General features: G+C 45.7%; 1 protein-coding gene across 1 annotated transcript in view; it reads left to right on the plus strand.

The window, feature by feature from the left end:
• LOC125004439 (neuronal acetylcholine receptor subunit alpha-7-like) overlaps nucleotides 1-21,879 on the plus strand; it is a 48,655-nt gene extending 26,776 nt beyond the window's left edge. Inside the window, exons 5-10 of the mRNA XM_047579031.1 lie at nucleotides 12,034-12,113; nucleotides 13,125-13,292; nucleotides 16,078-16,272; nucleotides 16,784-16,870; nucleotides 18,028-18,137; nucleotides 18,813-21,879. Coding sequence (XP_047434987.1) covers nucleotides 12,034-12,113; nucleotides 13,125-13,292; nucleotides 16,078-16,272; nucleotides 16,784-16,870; nucleotides 18,028-18,137; nucleotides 18,813-19,385 — 1,213 coding nt within the window. The 3' untranslated portion in view covers nucleotides 19,386-21,879. The remainder of the gene's footprint in view (nucleotides 1-12,033; nucleotides 12,114-13,124; nucleotides 13,293-16,077; nucleotides 16,273-16,783; nucleotides 16,871-18,027; nucleotides 18,138-18,812) is intronic.
• The last annotated feature ends 36 nt before the right edge of the window (nucleotides 21,880-21,915 follow it).

A 21,915-nucleotide genomic window follows, 5' to 3' on the forward strand; every position in this document is an offset into this window, starting at 1 on the left:
CTAAATAAACACAAAACACTCCGAATGGAGGAAACCTCAGAACTGAGGAAATAACTAAGAAAAGACTCGACAAACAAAAACTATCTCTCCGAGAGGATTCACAGGCTTACTTGGAAATACTTTGGTTGAGAACATGAAGCAAGACACGAGAACAGGTTGACGAAGACGACACTCTGGCACAAGACAAGGGGAACACAGACTACTTAAACACATGGAGGGAAATAGGGAACAGGTGGACACAATCAGGAATCAGGGAAGACAATCAGACTTGTGACACATGAGGAAGGGCAAGTGACCTGAAACGAGAGGAGCGTTACTTTTCAAAATAAAACAGGAAATGACAGGACAAAACAACCCCAAGACAAGACGCCCTCACCACGGTGTGACAGAACCCCCCCTCTTAGGACCGGCTACCAGACGGTCCAGGCTGTTCAGGATGGTCGCGGTTGAAGTCAGCAATAAGGGTACGGTCCACAATGAACCGTGATGGGATCCACTGTCTCTCCTCTGGACCGTACCCCTCCCAATCCACCAGGTACTGTCTGCCCCGGCCCCTGTTGCGTACAGCCAGCAGCCGTTTAACCTTGTAGACCGGACCCCCGTCTATCATCTCAGGAGGAGGAGGGGGCGGGAGGGAGGGAACCAAGGGACTCTCCTTGGCGGGCTTGACCTGACTGACATGGAAGGTGGGGTGAACACGGAGGGAGCGAGGTAGGCGGAGCCGGACAGCCGCAGAACCGATGACCTTAGTAATGGGGAAGGGACCCACAAAACGCGGTGCCAGTTTCTTGGAGGGGACCTTGAGGTGAAGATTCTTGGTGGAAAGCCAAACCCTTTGACCTGGCTGGTATGCAGGTGCGGGTCGCCTCTTGCGGTCCGCCGCTTTCTTGGTCCGGTCCGCTTGGCGGATAAGCACTTGCCGTGCAGCGGCCCAGATGCGTCGGCAGCGGCGGATCATGGCGTGGACGGACGGGACCGAGACTTCAGGCTCCTGGGCAGCGAACACAGGAGGTTCATAACCATAAACACACTTGAAGGGCGAAAACCCTGTGGCAGACGTAGGCAGGGAGTTGTGGGCGTACTCGACCCAGACCAGATGTTTGCTCCATGTCGAGGAGTTCTGGGACACTAGACAACGGAGGCCGGTTTCCAACTGCTGGTTAAGGCGTTCGGTCTGTCCATTAGCCTCCGGGTGGTAGCCCGAGGTCAGACTGGCTTTAGCGCCGATGAGCCGGCAAAATTCCCTCCAGAACCGTGACACGAACTGGGGCCCCCGGTCTGAGACGATGTCCTTGGGAAATCCGTGAATCTTGAAAACATGGTCAATCATAATTTCAGCTGTTTCCTTGGCTGAAGGCAGTTTAGGCAGGGCAATAAATCTGACCATTTTAGAGAATCTATCCACCACAGTGAGAACTGTGGTGTTACCTTGAGAGACCGGGAGCCCCGTGACGAAATCCATCGATATATTGGCCCATGGTCTGGAGGGGATAGGCAGTGGTTGCAGAAGTCCCATACGTGATCCGGAGGACACCTTGTTCCTCGCACAGACCGAACAAGCCTCGACGTACTCCCGGACCTCCGATTCCATGGATGGCCACCAGAACCTCCGAGAGATGGCGAACACCGTCCGCCGAACTCCCGGATGACAGGAAAGCAGCGAGGAATGGGCCCAATGAATCACCTGTGGGCGCAAATCGACAGGGACAAACAATCGATTCTCGGGGCACCCACTAGGTGGCGGAGCCTCACCATTGGCTTGCTTAACCTCATTTTCTATCTGCCAAGTCACCGCTCCAACCACACAGGTCAGTGGAAGGATAGGCTCTGGTTCTTTGGCTACAGGCTCAGGGTCGTATAGACGTGACAGGGCGTCAGGCTTGACGTTTCGGGACCCCGGCCTGTAAGAAAGAGAAAAAAAGAAAAGCGGTTAAAGAACAGCGCCCACCTGGCCTGGCGAGAATTGAGTCTCTTTGCCCTGCGTATATATTCTAGGTTCTTGTGGTCAGTCCAAACGATGAACGGGTGCTCAGCTCCCTCCAACCAGTGTCTCCACTCCTCCAATGCCACCTTAACTGCCAACAGCTCCCGATTGCCGACATCGTAATTCCGCTCCGCTCTGGACAGTCGTCGCGACAGGAAGGCGCAGGGATGCATCTTCCCATCCTGCTCAGACCGCTGTGAAAGGACGGCCCCTATACCTTCGTTGGAAGCATCCACCTCTACAACGAATTGCCGCTGAGTGTCCGGCATGATGAGGATGGGCGCCGTGGTGAAGCGGGACTTCAGCTTCTTGAAGGCAGCTCCTGCCTCTGGTGACCAGGAGAAATGAACCTTCGAAGAGGTGAGTGCGTGCAGAGGAGCCGCTATTGCGCTGAAGCCTCTGATGAACCGCCTGTAAAAGTTCAGCAATTCCTTGGTTTTGCTGAACTTTTTTGCGGCTATCAGGGGTGGGCCAATTGACCACAGCGCTGACTTTAGCCGGATCCATCTGCACCCTTCCAGAGGCTACGATAAAGCCCAGGAAGGAGACGGTATCGGCGTGAAACTCGCTCTTTTCAGCTTTGACGTAAAGTTTATGGTTTAATAGTCTCTGTAATACAGCTGCTACATGTTTTTTATGGGTGTCCAGGTCAGGTGAGTAGATGAGAATGTCGTCAAGGTAAACATACACAAAATGGTCAAGGAAGTCCCTAAGCACGTCATTAATCATGGCCTGGAACACAGCAGGAGCATTAGTGAGCCCGAATGGCATAACCAGATATTCATAATGACCGCTAGGGGTGTTGAACCCCGTCTTCCATTCATCCCCCTCCCTGATCCTGACCAGATGGTATGCATTTCGAAGGTCTAGTTTTGTAAATATTTTGGCCTGTTGTAGTTGATCAAACACAGATGACATGAGGGGCAAGGGGTAGCGGTTCTTGATTGTAATGTCATTGAGAGGGCTGTAGTCAATACATGGTCTTAAGGTCCCATCTTTCTTTTTTACAAAGAAAAAAACGGCTCCAGCAGGTGACGAAGATGGACGAATGAGTCCTGCCTTCAGAGATGACTCTATGTAGTCTTTCATGGCCTGCCGCTCGGGCCCTGACACAGAGTACAGCCGCCCCTTGGGAATGGTGGACCCGGGGATGAGGTCGATGGCGCAGTCATATGGTCGATGAGGTGGAAGTGACGTGGCCTTGATTTTATTAAAAACATCCTTGAGGTGGTGGTAACAGGTGGGTATCGAAGTCAGATCGGGGTACTTGGAGTCTGTAACAGGGTGAGCGGAAACAGAATTTATGACAGTGGTAACCTTCTCCTGAATCTTGTCCTGCAGACACTCTTTCTCACAAAGCTCCCCCCATCCCGAGATCTTGCCCGTAGGCCAGTCTATATGGGGGTTGTGTCGCGTGAGCCATGGATGTCCCAATACCAGGGTGCGTGTTGGTGATTTAAACAAATAAAAGTTCATTAATTCGCTGTGATTATCTATGGTAATGACTATGGGTTCTGTGACGTGGGCTATAGTGAACAAAGCGTTACCATTTAAGGCCCTTGCCAGGATGGGTCGTGAGATAGACTCAGTTTTCACTCCCAGTTTCTTGGCTAATCCCCAGTCCATTAAACTCTCATCAGCCCCAGAGTCAATTAAAACGTTCATCTCCATGACGGTGGTGTTGTGTTTTACCTTTATGGCGGTCAAACTGCGTGAAGGAGAACCAGAGGTTGAATACTTGCTTACTCCCCGAGCTGCCTTGACTGGGCAGACGACCACACAATGTCCAGAATCTCCGCAGTAGAAGCAACGCCCCTCCTTGAGACGACGTTGTCGTTCCGCCTGGGTGAGCTGGGTCTGGCCCAACTGCATGGGTTCAGCCTCTCCTACTGTGGATAAGGAAGGAGGAGGTTCGGGAGTCGGTCCCCGGGCTTCATGCCCATCCCGAACCAGCGGTTGTCGGTACCTCTCCAACGATGGTTGGCCCTTCTGATGCCGATGGAGTTCTTGGATCCGGTTATCTGTCCGGATGACTAGGGCGATGAGGGAATCCAGGTCCGCAGGCAGGTCCAAGGGCACCAGTAGCTTCCGTATGGGAATAGACAGTCCATCCAAGAAAGCATCATAGAGGGCTGTGGAGTTCCATCCGCTCTCCGTTGCCAGCGTGCGGAAGCGGATGGCGTAGTCGATTCCCGCTCAATTCCCTAGCTTTCTCTCTGTCCGTTGACACCGGATCAAAAGTCTTCTGAAGAGCGGTTTGAAACTGTGGAAGCGAGTGGCACAGTGGAGAGTCACACTCCCATTCTGCCGTGGCCCATGCTCTCGCTCTTCCGGTCAGGTGAGACATCATGAAGGCGATCTTCGACCGATCTGTGGTAAATGCAAGGGGGGAATGTTCAAAGTGAATGGCACAGTCTATGAGAAAAGCCTTACAAGATCCTGGTTCTCCGGAAAATCGCTCCGGGGGTGCCAGCCTGATCCCTGTTCCGACAGTGGGTACCGTCTGAACGGGAGCAACTGCTGTGACTGGAGGCTCCGGCACAATTGGCGGGTTGTGAGTCTGTTGAAGGTGTCCAAGCATATCCTGCACTTGAGATGAAAGTTGACCCAACTGCGTGACCACCGCCACCTGAAACTCCTCCTGGCGGGAGAGTCGGGTCTCGTGAGCGTGGAGCGCGGCCGTTATCTGGCCAGTCCCTGCTGAGTCCATACTGGCCAGAGTGTACTGTCAGGCCGGGACTCGAAGCAGAACTCAGGACTCAGTATGCAGAGATGACAAAGGGGCTTTAATTGGAATGTTCAGAGATCCCTCACAGAGGGACAAACAAATGGTCACAAAAATTCCTGGACGTAATTCTAATCAGTGAAAACCAAAACTCTCCAAAAGGAGGAAATACAAATAGAAGAAACAAATCACTAAATAAACACAAAACACTCCGAATGGAGGAAACCTCAGAACTGAGGAAATAACTAAGAAAAGACTCGACAAACAAAAACTATCTCTCCGAGAGGATTCACAGGCTTACTTGGAAATACTTTGGTTGAGAACATGAAGCAAGACACGAGAACAGGTTGACGAAGACGACACTCTGGCACAAGACAAGGGGAACACAGACTACTTAAACACATGGAGGGAAATAGGGAACAGGTGGACACAATCAGGAATCAGGGAAGACAATCAGACTTGTGACACATGAGGAAGGGCAAGTGACCTGAAACGAGAGGAGCGTTACTTTTCAAAATAAAACAGGAAATGACAGGACAAAACAACCCCAAGACAAGACGCCCTCACCACGGTGTGACTGAGGTGCAGAAATTTAGGACCGGCGCCTTACCAGACAGTTCAGGCTGTTCAGTCATGCGCGGTATGAAGTCAGCAATAAGGGTACGGTCCACAATGAACCGTGATGGGATCCACTGTCTCTCCTCTGGACCGTACCCCTCCCAATCCACCAGGTACTGTCTGCCCCGGCCCCTGTTGCGTACAGCCAGCAGCCGTTTAACCTTGTAGACCGGACCCCCGTCTATCATCTCAGGAGGAGGAGGGGGCGGGAGGAGGGAACCAAGGGACTCTCCTTGGCGGGCTTGACCTGACTGACATGGAAGGTGGGGTGAACACGGAGGGAGCGAGGTAGGCGGAGCCGGACAGCCGCAGAACCGATGACCTTAGTAATGGGGAAGGGACCCACAAAACGCGGTGCCAGTTTCTTGGAGGGGACCTTGAGGTGAAGATTCTTGGTGGAAAGCCAAACCCTTTGACCTGGCTGGTATGCAGGTGCGGGTCGCCTCTTGCGGTCCGCCGCTTTCTTGGTCCGGTCCGCTTGGCGGATAAGCACTTGCCGTGCAGCGGCCCCAGATGCGTCGGCAGCGGCGGATCATGGCGTGGACGGACGGGAACCGAGACTTCAGGCTCCTGGGCAGCGAACACAGGAGGTTCATAACCATAAACAACACTTGAAGGGCGAAAACCCTGTGGCAGACGTAGGCAGGGAGTTGTGGGCGTACTCGACCCAGACCAGATGTTTGCTCCATGTCGAGGAGTTCTGGGACACTAGACAACGGAGGCCGGTTTCCAACTGCTGGTTAAGGCGTTCGGTCTGTCCATTAGCCTCCGGGTGGTAGCCCGAGGTCAGACTGGCTTTAGCGCCGATGAGCCGGCAAAATTCCCTCCAGAACCGTGACACGAACTGGGGGCCCCCGGTCTGAGACGATGTCCTTGGGAAATCCGTGAATCTTGAAAACATGGTCAATCATAATTTTCAGCTGTTTCCTTGGCTGAAGGCAGTTTAGGCAGGGCAATAAATCTGACCATTTTAGAGAATCTATCCACCACAGTGAGAACTGTGGTGTTACCTTGAGAGACCGGGAGCCCCGTGACGAAATCCATCGATATATTGGCCCATGGTCTGGAGGGGATAGGCAGTGGTTGCAGAAGTCCCATACGTGATCCGGAGGACACCTTGTTCCTCGCACAGACCGAACAAGCCTCGACGTACTCCCGGACCTCCGATTCCATGGATGGCCACCAGAACCTCCGAGAGATGGCGAACACCGTCCGCCGAACTCCCGGATGACAGGAAAGCAGCGAGGAATGGGCCCAATGAATCACCTGTGGGCGCAAATCGACAGGGGCAAACAATCGATTCTCGGGGCACCCACTAGGTGGCGGAGCCTCACCATTGGCTTGCTTAACCTCATTTTCTATCTGCCAAGTCACCGCTCCAACCACACAGGTCAGTGGAAGGATAGGCTCTGGTTCTTTGGCTACAGGCTCAGGGTCGTATAGACGTGACAGGGCGTCAGGCTTGACGTTTCGGGACCCCGGCCTGTAAGAAAGAGAAAAAAAGAAAAGCGGTTAAAGAACAGCGCCCACCTGGCCTGGCGAGAATTGAGTCTCTTTGCCCTGCGTATATATTCTAGGTTCTTGTGGTCAGTCCAAACGATGAACGGGTGCTCAGCTCCCTCCAACCAGTGTCTCCACTCCTCCAATGCCACCTTAACTGCCAACAGCTCCCGATTGCCGACATCGTAATTCCGCTCCGCTCTGGACAGTCGTCGCGACAGGAAGGCGCAGGGATGCATCTTCCCATCCTGCTCAGACCGCTGTGAAAGGACGGCCCCTATACCTTCGTTGGAAGCATCCACCTCTACAACGAATTGCCGCTGAGTGTCCGGCATGATGAGGATGGGCGCCGTGGTGAAGCGGGACTTCAGCTTCTTGAAGGCAGCTCCTGCCTCTGGTGACCAGGAGAAATGAACCTTCGAAGAGGTGAGTGCGTGCAGAGGAGCCGCTATTGCGCTGAAGCCTCTGATGAACCGCCTGTAAAAGTTCAGCAATTCCTTGGTTTTGCTGAACTTTTTTGCGGCTATCAGGGGTGGGCCAATTGACCACAGCGCTGACTTTAGCCGGATCCATCTGCACCCTTCCAGAGGCTACGATAAAGCCCAGGAAGGAGACGGTATCGGCGTGAAACTCGCTCTTTTCAGCTTTGACGTAAAGTTTATGGTTTAATAGTCTCTGTAATACAGCTGCTACATGTTTTTTATGGGTGTCCAGGTCAGGTGAGTAGATGAGAATGTCGTCAAGGTAAACATACACAAAATGGTCAAGGAAGTCCCTAAGCACGTCATTAATCATGGCCTGGAACACAGCAGGAGCATTAGTGAGCCCGAATGGCATAACCAGATATTCATAATGACCGCTAGGGGTGTTGAACCCCGTCTTCCATTCATCCCCCTCCCTGATCCTGACCAGATGGTATGCATTTCGAAGGTCTAGTTTTGTAAATATTTTGGCCTGTTGTAGTTGATCAAACACAGATGACATGAGGGGCAAGGGGTAGCGGTTCTTGATTGTAATGTCATTGAGAGGGCTGTAGTCAATACATGGTCTTAAGGTCCCATCTTTCTTTTTTACAAAGAAAAAAACGGCTCCAGCAGGTGACGAAGATGGACGAATGAGTCCTGCCTTCAGAGATGACTCTATGTAGTCTTTCATGGCCTGCCGCTCGGGCCCTGACACAGAGTACAGCCGCCCCTTGGGAATGGTGGACCCGGGGATGAGGTCGATGGCGCAGTCATATGGTCGATGAGGTGGAAGTGACGTGGCCTTGATTTTATTAAAAACATCCTTGAGGTGGTGGTAACAGGTGGGTATCGAAGTCAGATCGGGGTACTTGGAGTCTGTAACAGGGTGAGCGGAAACAGAATTTATGACAGTGGTAACCTTCTCCTGAATCTTGTCCTGCAGACACTCTTTCTCACAAAGCTCCCCCCATCCCGAGATCTTGCCCGTTAGGCCAGTCTATATGGGGGTTGTGTCGCGTGAGCCATGGATGTCCCAATACCAGGGTGCGTGTTGGTGATTTTAAACAAATAAAAGTTCATTAATTCGCTGTGATTATCTATGGTAATGACTATGGGTTCTGTGACGTGGGCTATAGTGAACAAAGCGTTACCATTTAAGGCCCTTGCCAGGATGGGTCGTGAGATAGACTCAGTTTTCACTCCCAGTTTCTTGGCTAATCCCCAGTCCATTAAACTCTCATCAGCCCCAGAGTCAATTAAAACGTTCATCTCCATGACGGTGGTGTTGTGTTTTACCTTTATGGCGGTCAAAAATGCGTGAAGGAGAACCAGAGGTTGAATACTTGCTTACTCCCCGAGCTGCCTTGACTGGGCAGACGACCACACAATGTCCAGAATCTCCGCAGTAGAAGCAACGCCCCTCCTTGAGACGACGTTGTCGTTCCGCCTGGGTGAGCTGGGTCTGGCCCAACTGCATGGGTTCAGCCTCTCCTACTGTGGATAAGGAAGGAGGAGGTTCGGGAGTCGGTCCCCGGGCTTCATGCCCATCCCGAACCAGCGGTTGTCGGTACCTCTCCAACGATGGTTGGCCCTTCTGATGCCGATGGAGTTCTTGGATCCGGTTATCTGTCCGGATGACTAGGGCGATGAGGGAATCCAGGTCCGCAGGCAGGTCCAAGGGCACCAGTAGCTTCCGTATGGGAATAGACAGTCCATCCAAGAAAGCATCATAGAGGGCTGTGGAGTTCCATCCGCTCTCCGTTGCCAGCGTGCGGAAGCGGATGGCGTAGTCGATTCCCGCTCAATTCCCTAGCTTTCTCTCTGTCCGTTGACACCGGATCAAAAGTCTTCTGAAGAGCGGTTTGAAACTGTGGAAGCGAGTGGCACAGTGGAGAGTCACACTCCCATTCTGCCGTGGCCCATGCTCTCGCTCTTCCGGTCAGGTGAGACATCATGAAGGCGATCTTCGACCGATCTGTGGTAAATGCAAGGGGGGAATGTTCAAAGTGAATGGCACAGTCTATGAGAAAAGCCTTACAAGATCCTGGTTCTCCGGAAAATCGCTCCGGGGGTGCCAGCCTGATCCCTGTTCCGACAGTGGGTACCGTCTGAACGGGAGCAACTGCTGTGACTGGAGGCTCCGGCACAATTGGCGGGTTGTGAGTCTGTTGAAGGTGTCCAAGCATATCCTGCACTTGAGATGAAAGTTGACCCAACTGCGTGACCACCGCCACCTGAAACTCCTCCTGGCGGGAGAGTCGGGTCTCGTGAGCGTGGAGCGCGGCCGTTATCTGGCCAGTCCCTGCTGAGTCCATACTGGCCAGAGTGTACTGTCAGGCCGGGACTCGAAGCAGAACTCAGGACTCAGTATGCAGAGATGACAAAGGGGCTTTAATTGGAATGTTCAGAGATCCCTCACAGAGGGACAAACAAATGGTCACAAAAATTCCTGGACGTAATTCTAATCAGTGAAAACCAAAACTCTCCAAAAGGAGGAAATACAAATAGAAGAAACAAATCACTAAATAAACACAAAACACTCCGAATGGAGGAAACCTCAGAACTGAGGAAATAACTAAGAAAAGACTCGACAAACAAAAACTATCTCTCCGAGAGGATTCACAGGCTTACTTGGAAATACTTTGGTTGAGAACATGAAGCAAGACACGAGAACAGGTTGACGAAGACGACACTCTGGCACAAGACAAGGGGAACACAGACTACTTAAACACATGGAGGGAAATAGGGAACAGGTGGACACAATCAGGAATCAGGGAAGACAATCAGACTTGTGACACATGAGGAAGGGCAAGTGACCTGAAACGAGAGGAGCGTTACTTTTCAAAATAAAACAGGAAATGACAGGACAAAACAACCCCAAGACAAGACGCCCTCACCACGGTGTGACACTGAGCCCCAGTGCATGTTATTAAAATTTATGTTCTACCTGCCGAACAAAAAAGCCTTCAGCAACAGTTTAAGTTAAGTATGCTGCTCATTTTCACTCTCCACCTCCAGTCTCATACTGTAAGTGGTAGAAATATATGTTTTTTTTGTTTGTTTGTTTGTTTTTCTGGCTTCATATGAGGACTCATTGTTTTAAATGAGATGCATTTAGCCTACAGAGTAGCTTGTTTGGTCTCAATGGTCGTTGTAACATCCCAATATTATATGAATAAATGTTATATGCATAATGCATAACAGTAGTAATATTTTCACTGCATCATTGTAAAAGCTAAAGTATATATGTTCACTAAATTAGTTTAGTGTGTAAAAATGCTAACATTTGCTAATTATCATTAAGACCAATATATAGAGGAAGCTAATGGAAATGCCATTACTTTTGAAGGTATTTAATATTGGACAAACAGAAACACTTGTACTTTCAACATATGTCATGATAGACTAGACAAAGACTGAATTTTCAGTATCTCCGACATGCTTCATTTTAATGCAGAGAATGCAGGGACACACTTTATATCAAACACAATACTGTTCAACATTGACTGTGCATGTGAGGCCGGCTGTTCTCGACACATTGTTATCACTCTCTGAGAGCAACATTCAAATGTAGAAATGTTCCAGAGATGATTTTTGTGCTTGTGTGAGATGGGTAGTTTTTCCTTTGTTTGTACATAACTCCCGTCTGTGTGAAGGACGTCTTGATAGAGGATAACCATGTTTGTTTAAGGTGGTCAGAGAAAATTAAACACCGTCTGTCTGGATCTACGTAATCCTCATTATCTCTACCTCCACCTGTCATTGTCTCTTACTGTTTGTTGTCTGTGTTTCTCTTTGTAGCAGCCATTGATGTGCATAGTTAAGATCCTAATCTCAATCATTTTCATTAAAGTGAAGGTCTTTTAAGTCATTATCCATCAAAAAATAAGGTCCCACAATGGCTCACTGAAGAAAGTCCTTACATTTACAGTATAATAAACTGAGTATCTGTGGTGACATTTCCATTACAGTAGGTTACTGTTTCCCTTTTTTTCCAGACACAGATTTGAAAGAAGATGCTGCTCATACCTTGACATGTTTCAGAAGAAACTGCCTTCCTCAGAAGTCCGTGTCTGAAAAAAATGATTAACTATTATTAACTGTAAAGACAATGAACACCATCGAGCTATTCCCATTCCATAACATAAGCTGCACACACTACGTTCACACTACGGGCCTTAGCTAGTGCCGCCCACTACATTACTATCTAGTCAACCCTGAATCGTTGCTTAGGCGTTTGTTGATAAAAATATAATAAATAAATTGGTCAACACGTGTGACTGGTTGACTCCATTTGTAGCGTGTCATGCGTGACATGCCTGTCATGCGGAGAGCAAAGGGTTGTCAGGTGTGCCAGACTGTTTTTTCACCTGCGGAGTTAACACACCATTAGTGATGCGTGTTTTGTCATGCAGCTCTTATCTCAGAGAGGGTGGGAGGAGAGAACACAACAGATTTCTTCAGCTGACTTGAGTGTGAAGCTTAGTAAACCATGCTCGAACAAACAAAGGAAAGAGCAATGCTAATACTGTAGTTATGGGTGCATGGTCTAGATGCCAACAGCAAGCTGAGAATTAGCACTTTTTGGATCTCTACTGTGTGTGTGGTTCAAAAACACACCTGCCACTACTACTTATTGCCATAGGTGTTGCTATAAAAAGCAGGGAGATCTTCAATTTCTTGAGCTTTAAATTCACTGTTACTATTATGATGTCATATCCAACCCCCTTGTTTCCATACAGTGCTGATGAGAGGTTTGATGCTACGTTCCACACAAATGTCCTAGTTAATGCTTCAGGATCCTGCCAGTACCTCCCACCAGGTAAGATATTCAAGATATTACATTTTAGACATCATGTTAACATGTAGCAACTCTTACATGAGAAATAAAAGTAAATTAAACACTGCTCAACACATGCTCTGTATAGACTGTGTCTCTAATGAACCAACCAAAACCCTCTTTAGATGTGTTTGTTACACTTGTGAGGAGCTATGTTACAATAATCAGATGTGTTGTTGTATGACACATCAATAACTAGTTTGGATGCTGAGATTTGGAAAGTTAAAATGATGCACCGTACTGATATTTGGATAAACTGCCATATGCTCTCAAAAGAGACAGTTTTTCAGTTGTTTTCTTTTTTTTCTGATCTGGTGTCTAGGGAATTTCAATTCCCTAATTTTGGCCATAGAAGGACGCAGCGGTATCCAGATAGGCAGTGCCACTCAAACCATGACAGACTGATATTAGGTGTCTCAAGAAAGCATCAGTCCTCACCACTACACCACAACCGTTGCTGCAGCCGCAGAGTTGTGTTTTCTTTGCTCAGAACATGTGACACAGTTCCCCACCACAGAGCTGTATTCGCTGGGTATTATGCGGTGAAGAGGAGACAGGACTGACCTCTTTTAGGGACACAGTGCTGCTGACTACAGTGTTCCAGACCATCAAAGCAGCTTTTCTGTCAACTCCAACTAGTGTGGCTGTTCTTATATTGACAGGACATTTCCGTCTGCAAAACTCACTGGGTGTGTTTTGTTAAAGGCAGTGGTGTGAGGAAATACTTTTGAAAAAACGTAGAGATCAGCAGTTTCAGAAATATTAAAGCCAGTCCATTTAGCACCAACAAACTTTTTTTTTTTTTTATCCCATTCTGATGTTTGATGTGAAGAGTAACTGAGGCTCCCAGTCAGTATCTCTGCATGAGTTCATGCTTTGCACAGCTGGCATATTTTTCTAGGTCACTGTGGCATCAGACGACTATCTACATGTATTTTCATGGCAACGGCACATGGTTGTGTTTTAAAAGTGAACTTTTCCCAACCCTTGCAGGTATCTTGAAGAGTACCTGCTACATCGATGTACGGTGGTTCCCATTCGACGTGCAGAAGTGTGACCTGAAGTTTGGCTCCTGGACCCACAACGGATGGCTGCTGGACCTCCAGATGATGGATGTGGACATCTCTACCTACATACCTAATGGGGAGTGGGACCTTGTAGGTAAGAAAAACACACATGTTCACGTCCGTAACACCAGTAAAACAAAATTAAAGGAATTCAAAGGTATAGTTCTGCTGCTTCTGTTTGGTATTTACACCAGCCAGTGTGAAATGTTGAAAGGTAATGGACCAGCTAACTCAAGGAAGTAAAACTAAATCTAAAGATGGAAGAAGTAATGTTGACTTGACAATACAGCCCGTGCTACTACTATTTTTGATTTTTATGCTAAGGTTAGATCAAATTAAAGGCAAAACGGCAAAATCAAGATAAGATAAACACATCTTCATACATGTAAATACCAAGACCCAGGTATTGGATGTCAGTATCTCGAAAATGTATCAAAATACAGACGCTTGGAGATGCTCTGCCTATATTTAAGATGTTTATGTTGTACTCCATTGCTGCCTTGAGCCAGTCATTTATATTTCATATTTTATGCGTAGCTCTGTTTAAGATTCTTTGCATTACCTGGTTTCTTTCTTGCTTCTTTTCAAACAATCCGTCTCAGCCTGTCTCTGTCTTCCTGTGAAGCAAGCAAATAGAGAGAAACTGGGAATTTCTTTCTCCTGTACTGTCAATGTTTTCCATGTGGAAATGAAAAACAAATTATTTCTAACCCAGTTTTTGCTGTTAATCAGAGGGCAACAGAACAATTCAGAGAAACAAACATACTTTCATACAAAGTGAGTGCACCCAGCTGGCTGTGTGAGCAGAGGGGGTTCATGGGTGTGTGGTGACAGCTGGCCAAGGGATGGTTCACTTAATTCAGCCTCAATACAGCCAGGCCAGCTAGCCAAGAACACACACTGTCCTAGTGCCTCAGAACATACCTACACCCATGCCAGAGTGCGCACACACACACACACACACACACACACACACACACACACACACACACACACACACACACACACACACACACACTGACATAGGATAGGCTGAATACATCTGCAGGTCTGCAATCCATCAAATTAATAGATGGATAACAACACCTATTTCTCTTCAGTGCTGAGGTGACAAAGTTTAAATGAAAGGAAATTTAATCTGTGCAATTCATTTAAGGTGAATGTCTATAGGAATGAACACACACAGACAAAGACATAGAGGGAATCAAGTGTTTTTGGGACTCGATTCGTATGTTTTGATTGTGCCATTGATTGCCTCGTACCAGGGCTTCCACTCACAATCAATAACAAAGTAAAAGTAAAATTGTGTAAATCGGTCGGTACAGCTGTACAATTATGTCCGAGCCCCAGTCAAATTAAGGGGTCCTATGAGCTGATTTTTACTCTCCGCTGATTGTTGATTGTGAGTTCCCATATTGTTTAATCAAGACACTTGTCCACTTTGAAAGGACTGTTTGCATAAAATTAATCCGAGTCACCCTGAGTAATCATTTTGCTACACAGCGGCTATGATGCACACACACTTTTGACCAGACCAAGGTGATTTTGTTTTGTCTGTTTAATCTGATAGAAGAGACAAATAAGTTGCATAAATATGACAACAAAAAGGTTAAAACTGCAGCGATGACCATGACCATGTCAGTGAATCTGAAGGTTGCAAAGTTAAGATCTGAATGGACAAGTTGTGGGAGACAGTCACTGGTGGGCTGCATGTGTCACTATTGCCAAAAAATAAGCTCATATGCTGACAACACAGTCCTATATTATACAGTTGAAACTAGTCATTGAGCTGTGAGAAAATGTTGAAACTACCCTTAACTTGGAATGGAAAAAATACATTCTGATCTTCAGATCTACAATTTACCATTTACTGATTATGCGACTGGTTTACTTCTGTTTTATCCATTTTGATACTTTGAACTACCAAAGATGGTGAAATGAGCTAAACAGACGGACTGCTTAGCTTTGGCTCCGGAACCACTGCTGATGCTAGACAATCAAGTTCAGTATATTGGCTGGATGGACGTGAAACTGAACTTTACATTAACTCAGCACACCACTAAAACTCATTAAACATGTCCTATGACTGTTGTAGTAGGGATAAAGAGAAGTAACTTCCAGTCAGTCAACTTTAATTCTAATCTGAAATGACCTGACTTGGAGCCTCTGTGTGTTTATGTAACACACAACAATAAGGCTAACGGTGGTTTTAAACCCGCTAAAAAGTGTTGCTATAGGTACTGTGGAAGAAGCCTGGGTTGATCATATTGTATAAAATATTAAATCATGACATCACTAGTATGCACTGTATTCTGGTCCATACCTACCTACAGACTATATGAGCGGATTTAGTTTTATTTTTTTAACATCAAGCTGTTCTCACATAGTTCAGAAAGAAGAAAATAAAACAGAAATCCACCTACAATCACAAAAATGCTTCTGCTTGATTTAAGCCGGTTTTATCCAATAGAGGAAATCTAAACCTAATGATAAGACAGACAGTGACAGTCTTTGTCCTACATAATGCGTGGTCTGGGTCACAAATCATCATCATGAATGAAGATAAATAGGATATTTTGTTATTATTTCTAGGTCACAGTTAAGTGTGTTGCTGATGCTGACAGTGGCTGAGAATGGGGACAACTGTTATTTTTCTCACTAACCTCACAATCACAAACCTCCTCGTTTTATCATTTTTACACAGGGGCATTTAAACCCTCTCTTTTCCTATTAATCATCCTTTGTAACTGATTCATCAAGCACACTCAAATGACGTGCACAAGTAGTCACAACTGCACATCAAGAACAACTGAGAACTGGAGCTTTATTTTGTGACTCAGTGTTTTGGACAATTTCCCACCTTGTCATTTGTCCCCAAGGTGTACCGGCAAAACGTAATGAGCTGTACTACGACTGCTGTAAGGAGCCTTACCCTGATGTGACGTTCACAGTCACGATGCGGCGCAGGACTCTATACTACGGTCTCAACCTGCTCATCCCCTGTGTGCTCATCTCTGGTCTGGCCCTGCTGGTCTTTCTGCTCCCTGCCGACTCTGGAGAAAAGATCTCACTGGGTACAGAGCAGGACACACACCCACACACACACAGGGTCTTACCCTAACAAAGGTCCGTAATTATACATATAGGCAGAAATGTTAACCCACAACCCCACTGTGATCTTAGCCACCCAATCCCAACGCTTTTGCACACCCATTTATCTGTCATTACTCTATGCTAATGCTGACATTATGACTGCGAATCAGCATTTGTCTCGGATTCTGTTCATTAGCAATTGAATAAACGCAGCATTATCAACACAACGACGATAATCACCTGGACCTGAAAATGCCAGCTTGTTTCAAAATGCCATTCAGCGAGACACTGTCACCGTAAATATAAAAGAGCAAGTATCCTCTTGAGGGTGGGAAGGAGAAATATTCCAAAATAAATTCACACTTTTTTTTTTCCTCACCCGTTTTGAAGCCACCGGCTGCGTTTATTTTAAGTTCTCTCAAGTCACAATTTGAGAGAATAGTGGGCGTGTGATGAAAGCGTTTCATTTTTGTGTTTGTGCTTTTTCTTCAGGCATAACGGTGCTGCTGTCTCTAACAGTGTTCATGTTACTGGTAGCAGAGATCATGCCTGCCACGTCAGACTCAGTTCCTCTGATTGGTAAGACAGCATTCCGCCCTAATTATTGCTTCTTCCGGGGAGTTTTTTGACTATGAAAGTAATGAAGAAACATCATGAAAATATTAAGATGTAACAATATTATATAAGAAGCCTCTTGCTTTAAGTAAACAGGTTTGGTACATTTGAAGGAGACTATGGGAACGGTTCTGAGTTTGCAAATTTAAGATTTTGAAAGATGATGATGTAATTCTTTTTGCAACAAAAATTAGTTTGGCCTGCAGAAGACCTTCTTTCTCCAGGGTTCTTTAGGCTCATGCTAGAGAAGCTATGACATGCCACAGGGTGGGTGGTTGGTCAGTGCGTAGACTTTTCCCCTAATTAACTGACTGTCAGACAAATAGACAGACAGACTGATAAGCAGGGAGAGCAGACAGATGCAAAAGATCATGTACCCAGCTGACTGTCGGCCTTGCTAGACTGCAATGGCCTATCGTGGGATATTATCATATCATATTCACACCTCAGGGTAGGCTGCAGCTGAAGACTGACCCTTATGACGTAGCCAGGGGATGGGTGTGTGGGTGATGCTTGGGTGTTGGCTAGCTAAAGGAAAATGCGAAGAGACAATGCAGCAGGCGATGAGATGGGAATTAAGGCGTCAGAAATATATTTTATTCAGCATCATCTGACAGCTCGGTGATGTAAAACAAAGCCGTTAGCAAAATCATCTTTATTGGAGTTGATGTATTAACAGATTACACAGGAATCAGAACTGATAGCTATTAGTCAAAATGAAATGCTCTGCAGCATTTGCATTTAGTTTTAGTTACACCGTGATAAGAAAATGTAGACAGAACAGTTTGATCTGTCCAATTTTCTCCGAGGTCACTGACATCACAGCTGGATTAAAATGTGTGTGGCATAGTGTGCTTGCCCACATGCATTTTCCAATGCCTCTAAGCTTGTGTACATCTTTTGCTGGGTAGATCCAGCATAAGAAATTTAAAGGTTTGTCATCTCCCTACCAGTTTTTCAGGTGTTATGACCTTACATTTGTTTAGAGGAAAAAACTCAGTGACACTCCTGTCCACATTGGACTGTACTTCTTATCTTACAGTAAGATACATGATCTTTTAATTTTCTTGTTACTGATCAGTATTACTTATTATATCTGATGCTTTTCAATTCCTCTTCAGCTCAGTACTTTGCTAGCACCATGATGATTGTGGGCTTGTCTGTTGTGGTGACCGTCCTGGTTCTACAGTTCCACCACCATGATCCCCATGGAGGGAAGATGCCTAAATGGGTAGGTCAAAAATACCATAGTTTCTCTTTACTCAGATAGGGGGCGCATTTCAGATAACTGCGAGCCTTTAATGTCACACATACTGGTATGAGGCCACAGTCCCAGTTCGTTTGAGTGACATGTGCTCCAAGACTGAAAAACATTATGGCCGTAAATAAGAAGTGAAATTGCAACTATTAGTATGAATACTAACAACTACACTCACATTAGCCTGGTTCTGAACGCACGCACTTGGTGTGAAATCTAGCTCAGATGTTTTAAGAAGTGGACGTTACTTCAAGTTGGCAAACGATATCCATGGAAAGTAGCAACAGAAATACAGGCATGAATCAGACTGATTCAACTCTTAAATCTTCGATAAGATATATATATTTTTAATACACTTAAGTACTAAAAATGGTATAAAAATATCTTTTAATTCATTTGTTAGTCCACTCCTCTGTTAAGTAATGTTCATCAGGATAAAATCCTGATTGCGGTTTATGAAAAATAATATGTTTTCTGGTTTTAAACCCATCCTTAGCTTAAAGGTGTCCTATTTTGTGCAGCAAATCAAGTATTTTATACAATGTGCAGTAATTCAAATATTTTAACCTAGTTCCTCAGATATTAATTGGTTTTCCCAATATTTTCTCCACCTGCTTCATCGCTGCCTCTCGCCATCACTTCATTCAGGTACGAGTCATTCTCCTCAACTGGTGTGCTTGGTTCCTCCGCATGAAGAAGCCTGGAGAAGAAAGGAAACCCACTGTGAGTTCGAGCAGCCCCCTGACTTACAAGTATTCCCATTCGCCTCCTCACCATATGAGCACCAGCAGCATTCAGATGAGCACCATACCGGGCCAGGGGTCAACCCAGTCAACTACGACCAATGGAAACATGAACCTGTACTTTAGCTACCACTCAATGGGCACAGACAACCCCGCCTTTCCACAGAGCAACGATTCGAGCGTGGTGGTGGGCGGCACCGGCTCCTCCCAGCACGACATCCACTCAGACCAGACACGGACCTTGCTGTTGGAGCAGGTTCCTGAAATTTCCCGTATCCTGGAGGAAGTACAGTACATTGCGAGGCGTTTCCGGGATCAGGACGAGGGGGAGGCTATCTGCAGCGAGTGGAAATTTGCTGCGGCAGTCGTGGACCGGTTATGCCTGGTGGCGTTCTCACTCTTCTCCATCATCTGCACCTTCACCATCCTCATGTCAGCTCCCAATTTCATTGAGGCGGTGTCCAAAGATTTCACATAAGACCGATCGCATCCCACCATGATAGGAAGAAGATCAGCAGAAAAAAATGCTGAGACGATTACATCTGTTCTACACACGCCTCCTTATTCCTACTATGGTCAAGCTACCCAAGTAATTTTTAAAATTCTTGTATGTGAGTAGCAAACGTTGCGTCCCATCTTAGTATATTTGTAAGTATATATTGTTGGAGTGATGTGGTTTTTTCCCTTTTTAAGGTGGCTCTCGTAGCTAACACCATACGTACAGTGTGCCACGTTAGGAGGCTGAAGCTACACACAATAGTTAATGATGTAGAAGCTCACACTAATGCACTTTTCATCTGTATCCCTGCAGCACGGTATCATTTATGTTCATTCACTTCAGAATATCCCTGGCAATCCTCGGTACTAATTTAAACATTTTCATATGCTTTCTTTACTGTGTATCAAAAGTCAAACTCAGCAGTTGCATACAGTCCGGTCAGTAGAGTAGTTTAAGGCTTTTATTGTAGTAATGAATATTAAATAAAACTACGTTTTACAGTGTAATATGGTTAAACTCAGATTTAAACAGTTTTATTAAGTTAGTGAATTTACGTAGTGTTCCTGACTCAGAGCTGACTGTTTTAATTCTCCACAGTCTGAGGTGACTTTCATAGTTTCATGTGTCCAGCAGTGCGTAACAAAGGCAAATAATTACTTTTAACATCTAACATATCTCCTTCTTTGTCCGCATACTGTATGAAGTCATTGAGTGCTCTTCAGTCACGTCGTTCCTGCCTTTTTTTTCTCATTATTTGATCTTTTTGTTTTTTCACCAATCTCAATCCCTCATTGCACAACTCCAACAAGTTATATATCCGCATATGTGACTCAGAGTGAGTTTTTATTGGTATAAGTAAAGGCCATACTTAATTTTCACAGCTTTGCTCTTTTCAAGTCAGTTCATTAAACTGTAAAGTAATTCCAGAAGGCTCTCAAATCTTTTCTCTTTGCCTTATCCCTTGTTGTCAACATATGATACACTGTTTTCACACTGTGTTTGTATGATTTGTGTATAGTTACAATGCGTTGCTGATTTCTGAAAAAAAAAAAAGAAAGCTGAAAGCAAGTAGAAGGAAGACAATATTTTTAAATACATTGTGAGGAGATGTCACCAGCAAAGATGCCTTTGGCACTAATCTTTTGCATTGCAGAGTGCTTTGTGTTTTTACTCTCTAATACTCAGTGAAAGGCAAACACTTTCCTTTTCTAATCTCTAGCAACAACATGCGACAAGGATTACTGTGTGACCTTATGTAACAGATTTGTGTTAAACTTTGGTGGTAGGAGAGATGAGCGAATCTCCACTTTTATGCACGGAAATGAACTCAAAGGCCTCTTGGACTTAACACTTAACCAATGGAATGAACTTTTATGAGAGACTGGAGAAGAACGGGGGCAACAACATTAAGTGCATGGTGGGATTACCGCTGGATTGGAATTGATAGCGCTACATTTAAACACTGGTCAAACTTGCCACATGTAGCAATGTACACTATTTGTCATATCAGTAAAAACAGACTAAAAGCTAAGGTGAAGACAATATGGCTGGAAATGTACATGCCATACACCCTTTTCAATGTCTATCCAGGGATTATGACATTGGTTAGATTATATATAGAGATGCCAGTAATGTAAAAAGCAATGTCAAAGGAATAATTTGGGTTTCTTGCCACTCATGTCCGTGTGGTAAATATGATTCTTTAATCTTTTCTAACAGTAACAAGCAGAGGTCATTTCCATCAATGCTAAATGGGCCACTTTTCTACAGGCCAGGCCATTTACACCTATCTCCATCATTTATGCTTAGTGAAACTAGCTGGCTGTTGACCCCAGCTTCATATTTAATGGACAAAAGTCAATATCAGATTTTGCCCAAAGTTGAGCTTTTCCTTTATGTGGGTTAGTTTGTTATTGCATCGTGTTTGTGAATCGTTTCAGAGATTTAGAAGAAAAGCTAAGCATCAATGATTTGAGAACAAAGCTTTTTTGCATATCAAAGACAATGCAGACAGAGGTGGGATGGCGGGTCTTGGTTGCTGTTAGTATGTCTCACAATAGATCAAGGAATAATAGAAAACCGTGACTCATTTTGGAGTCCATTACCATGGCAATGCAATGACACAAAAATATCTTCTGTGTACATGTACGTGACCTCCTTCAATTCAATGAGAAGGTGTGTCCAAACTTTTGACTGGTAGCGTATCAATACATCATGTTTATCAAGTCACAAGAAATTGTCTCAAGGAGCTGTGTTGCAAAAGTAAATTTGAGTTATCAGATGAGTGTCTGATTTTATTTAGTTTTCCTTTTTTTAAATCACCAGTGTTGTATTTGCGTCATTTGAGTATCTCTTTTTTTGTGGTCTGTGCCTCTCTGCTCTGTAGTAGGATTCATTCTCCTCTGAACAATGTATATAAGTGCTCACTGTACATGACTATTTTGATGAAAATAAAGGAGAAACCCAATAATTACTGGCACTTGTATGGCTGACATGCTACAGTTCACTA

This window comes from Mugil cephalus, chromosome 2, assembly GCF_022458985.1.
Source record: "Mugil cephalus isolate CIBA_MC_2020 chromosome 2, CIBA_Mcephalus_1.1, whole genome shotgun sequence".
NCBI classification, from domain to species: domain Eukaryota; kingdom Metazoa; phylum Chordata; class Actinopteri; order Mugiliformes; family Mugilidae; genus Mugil; species Mugil cephalus.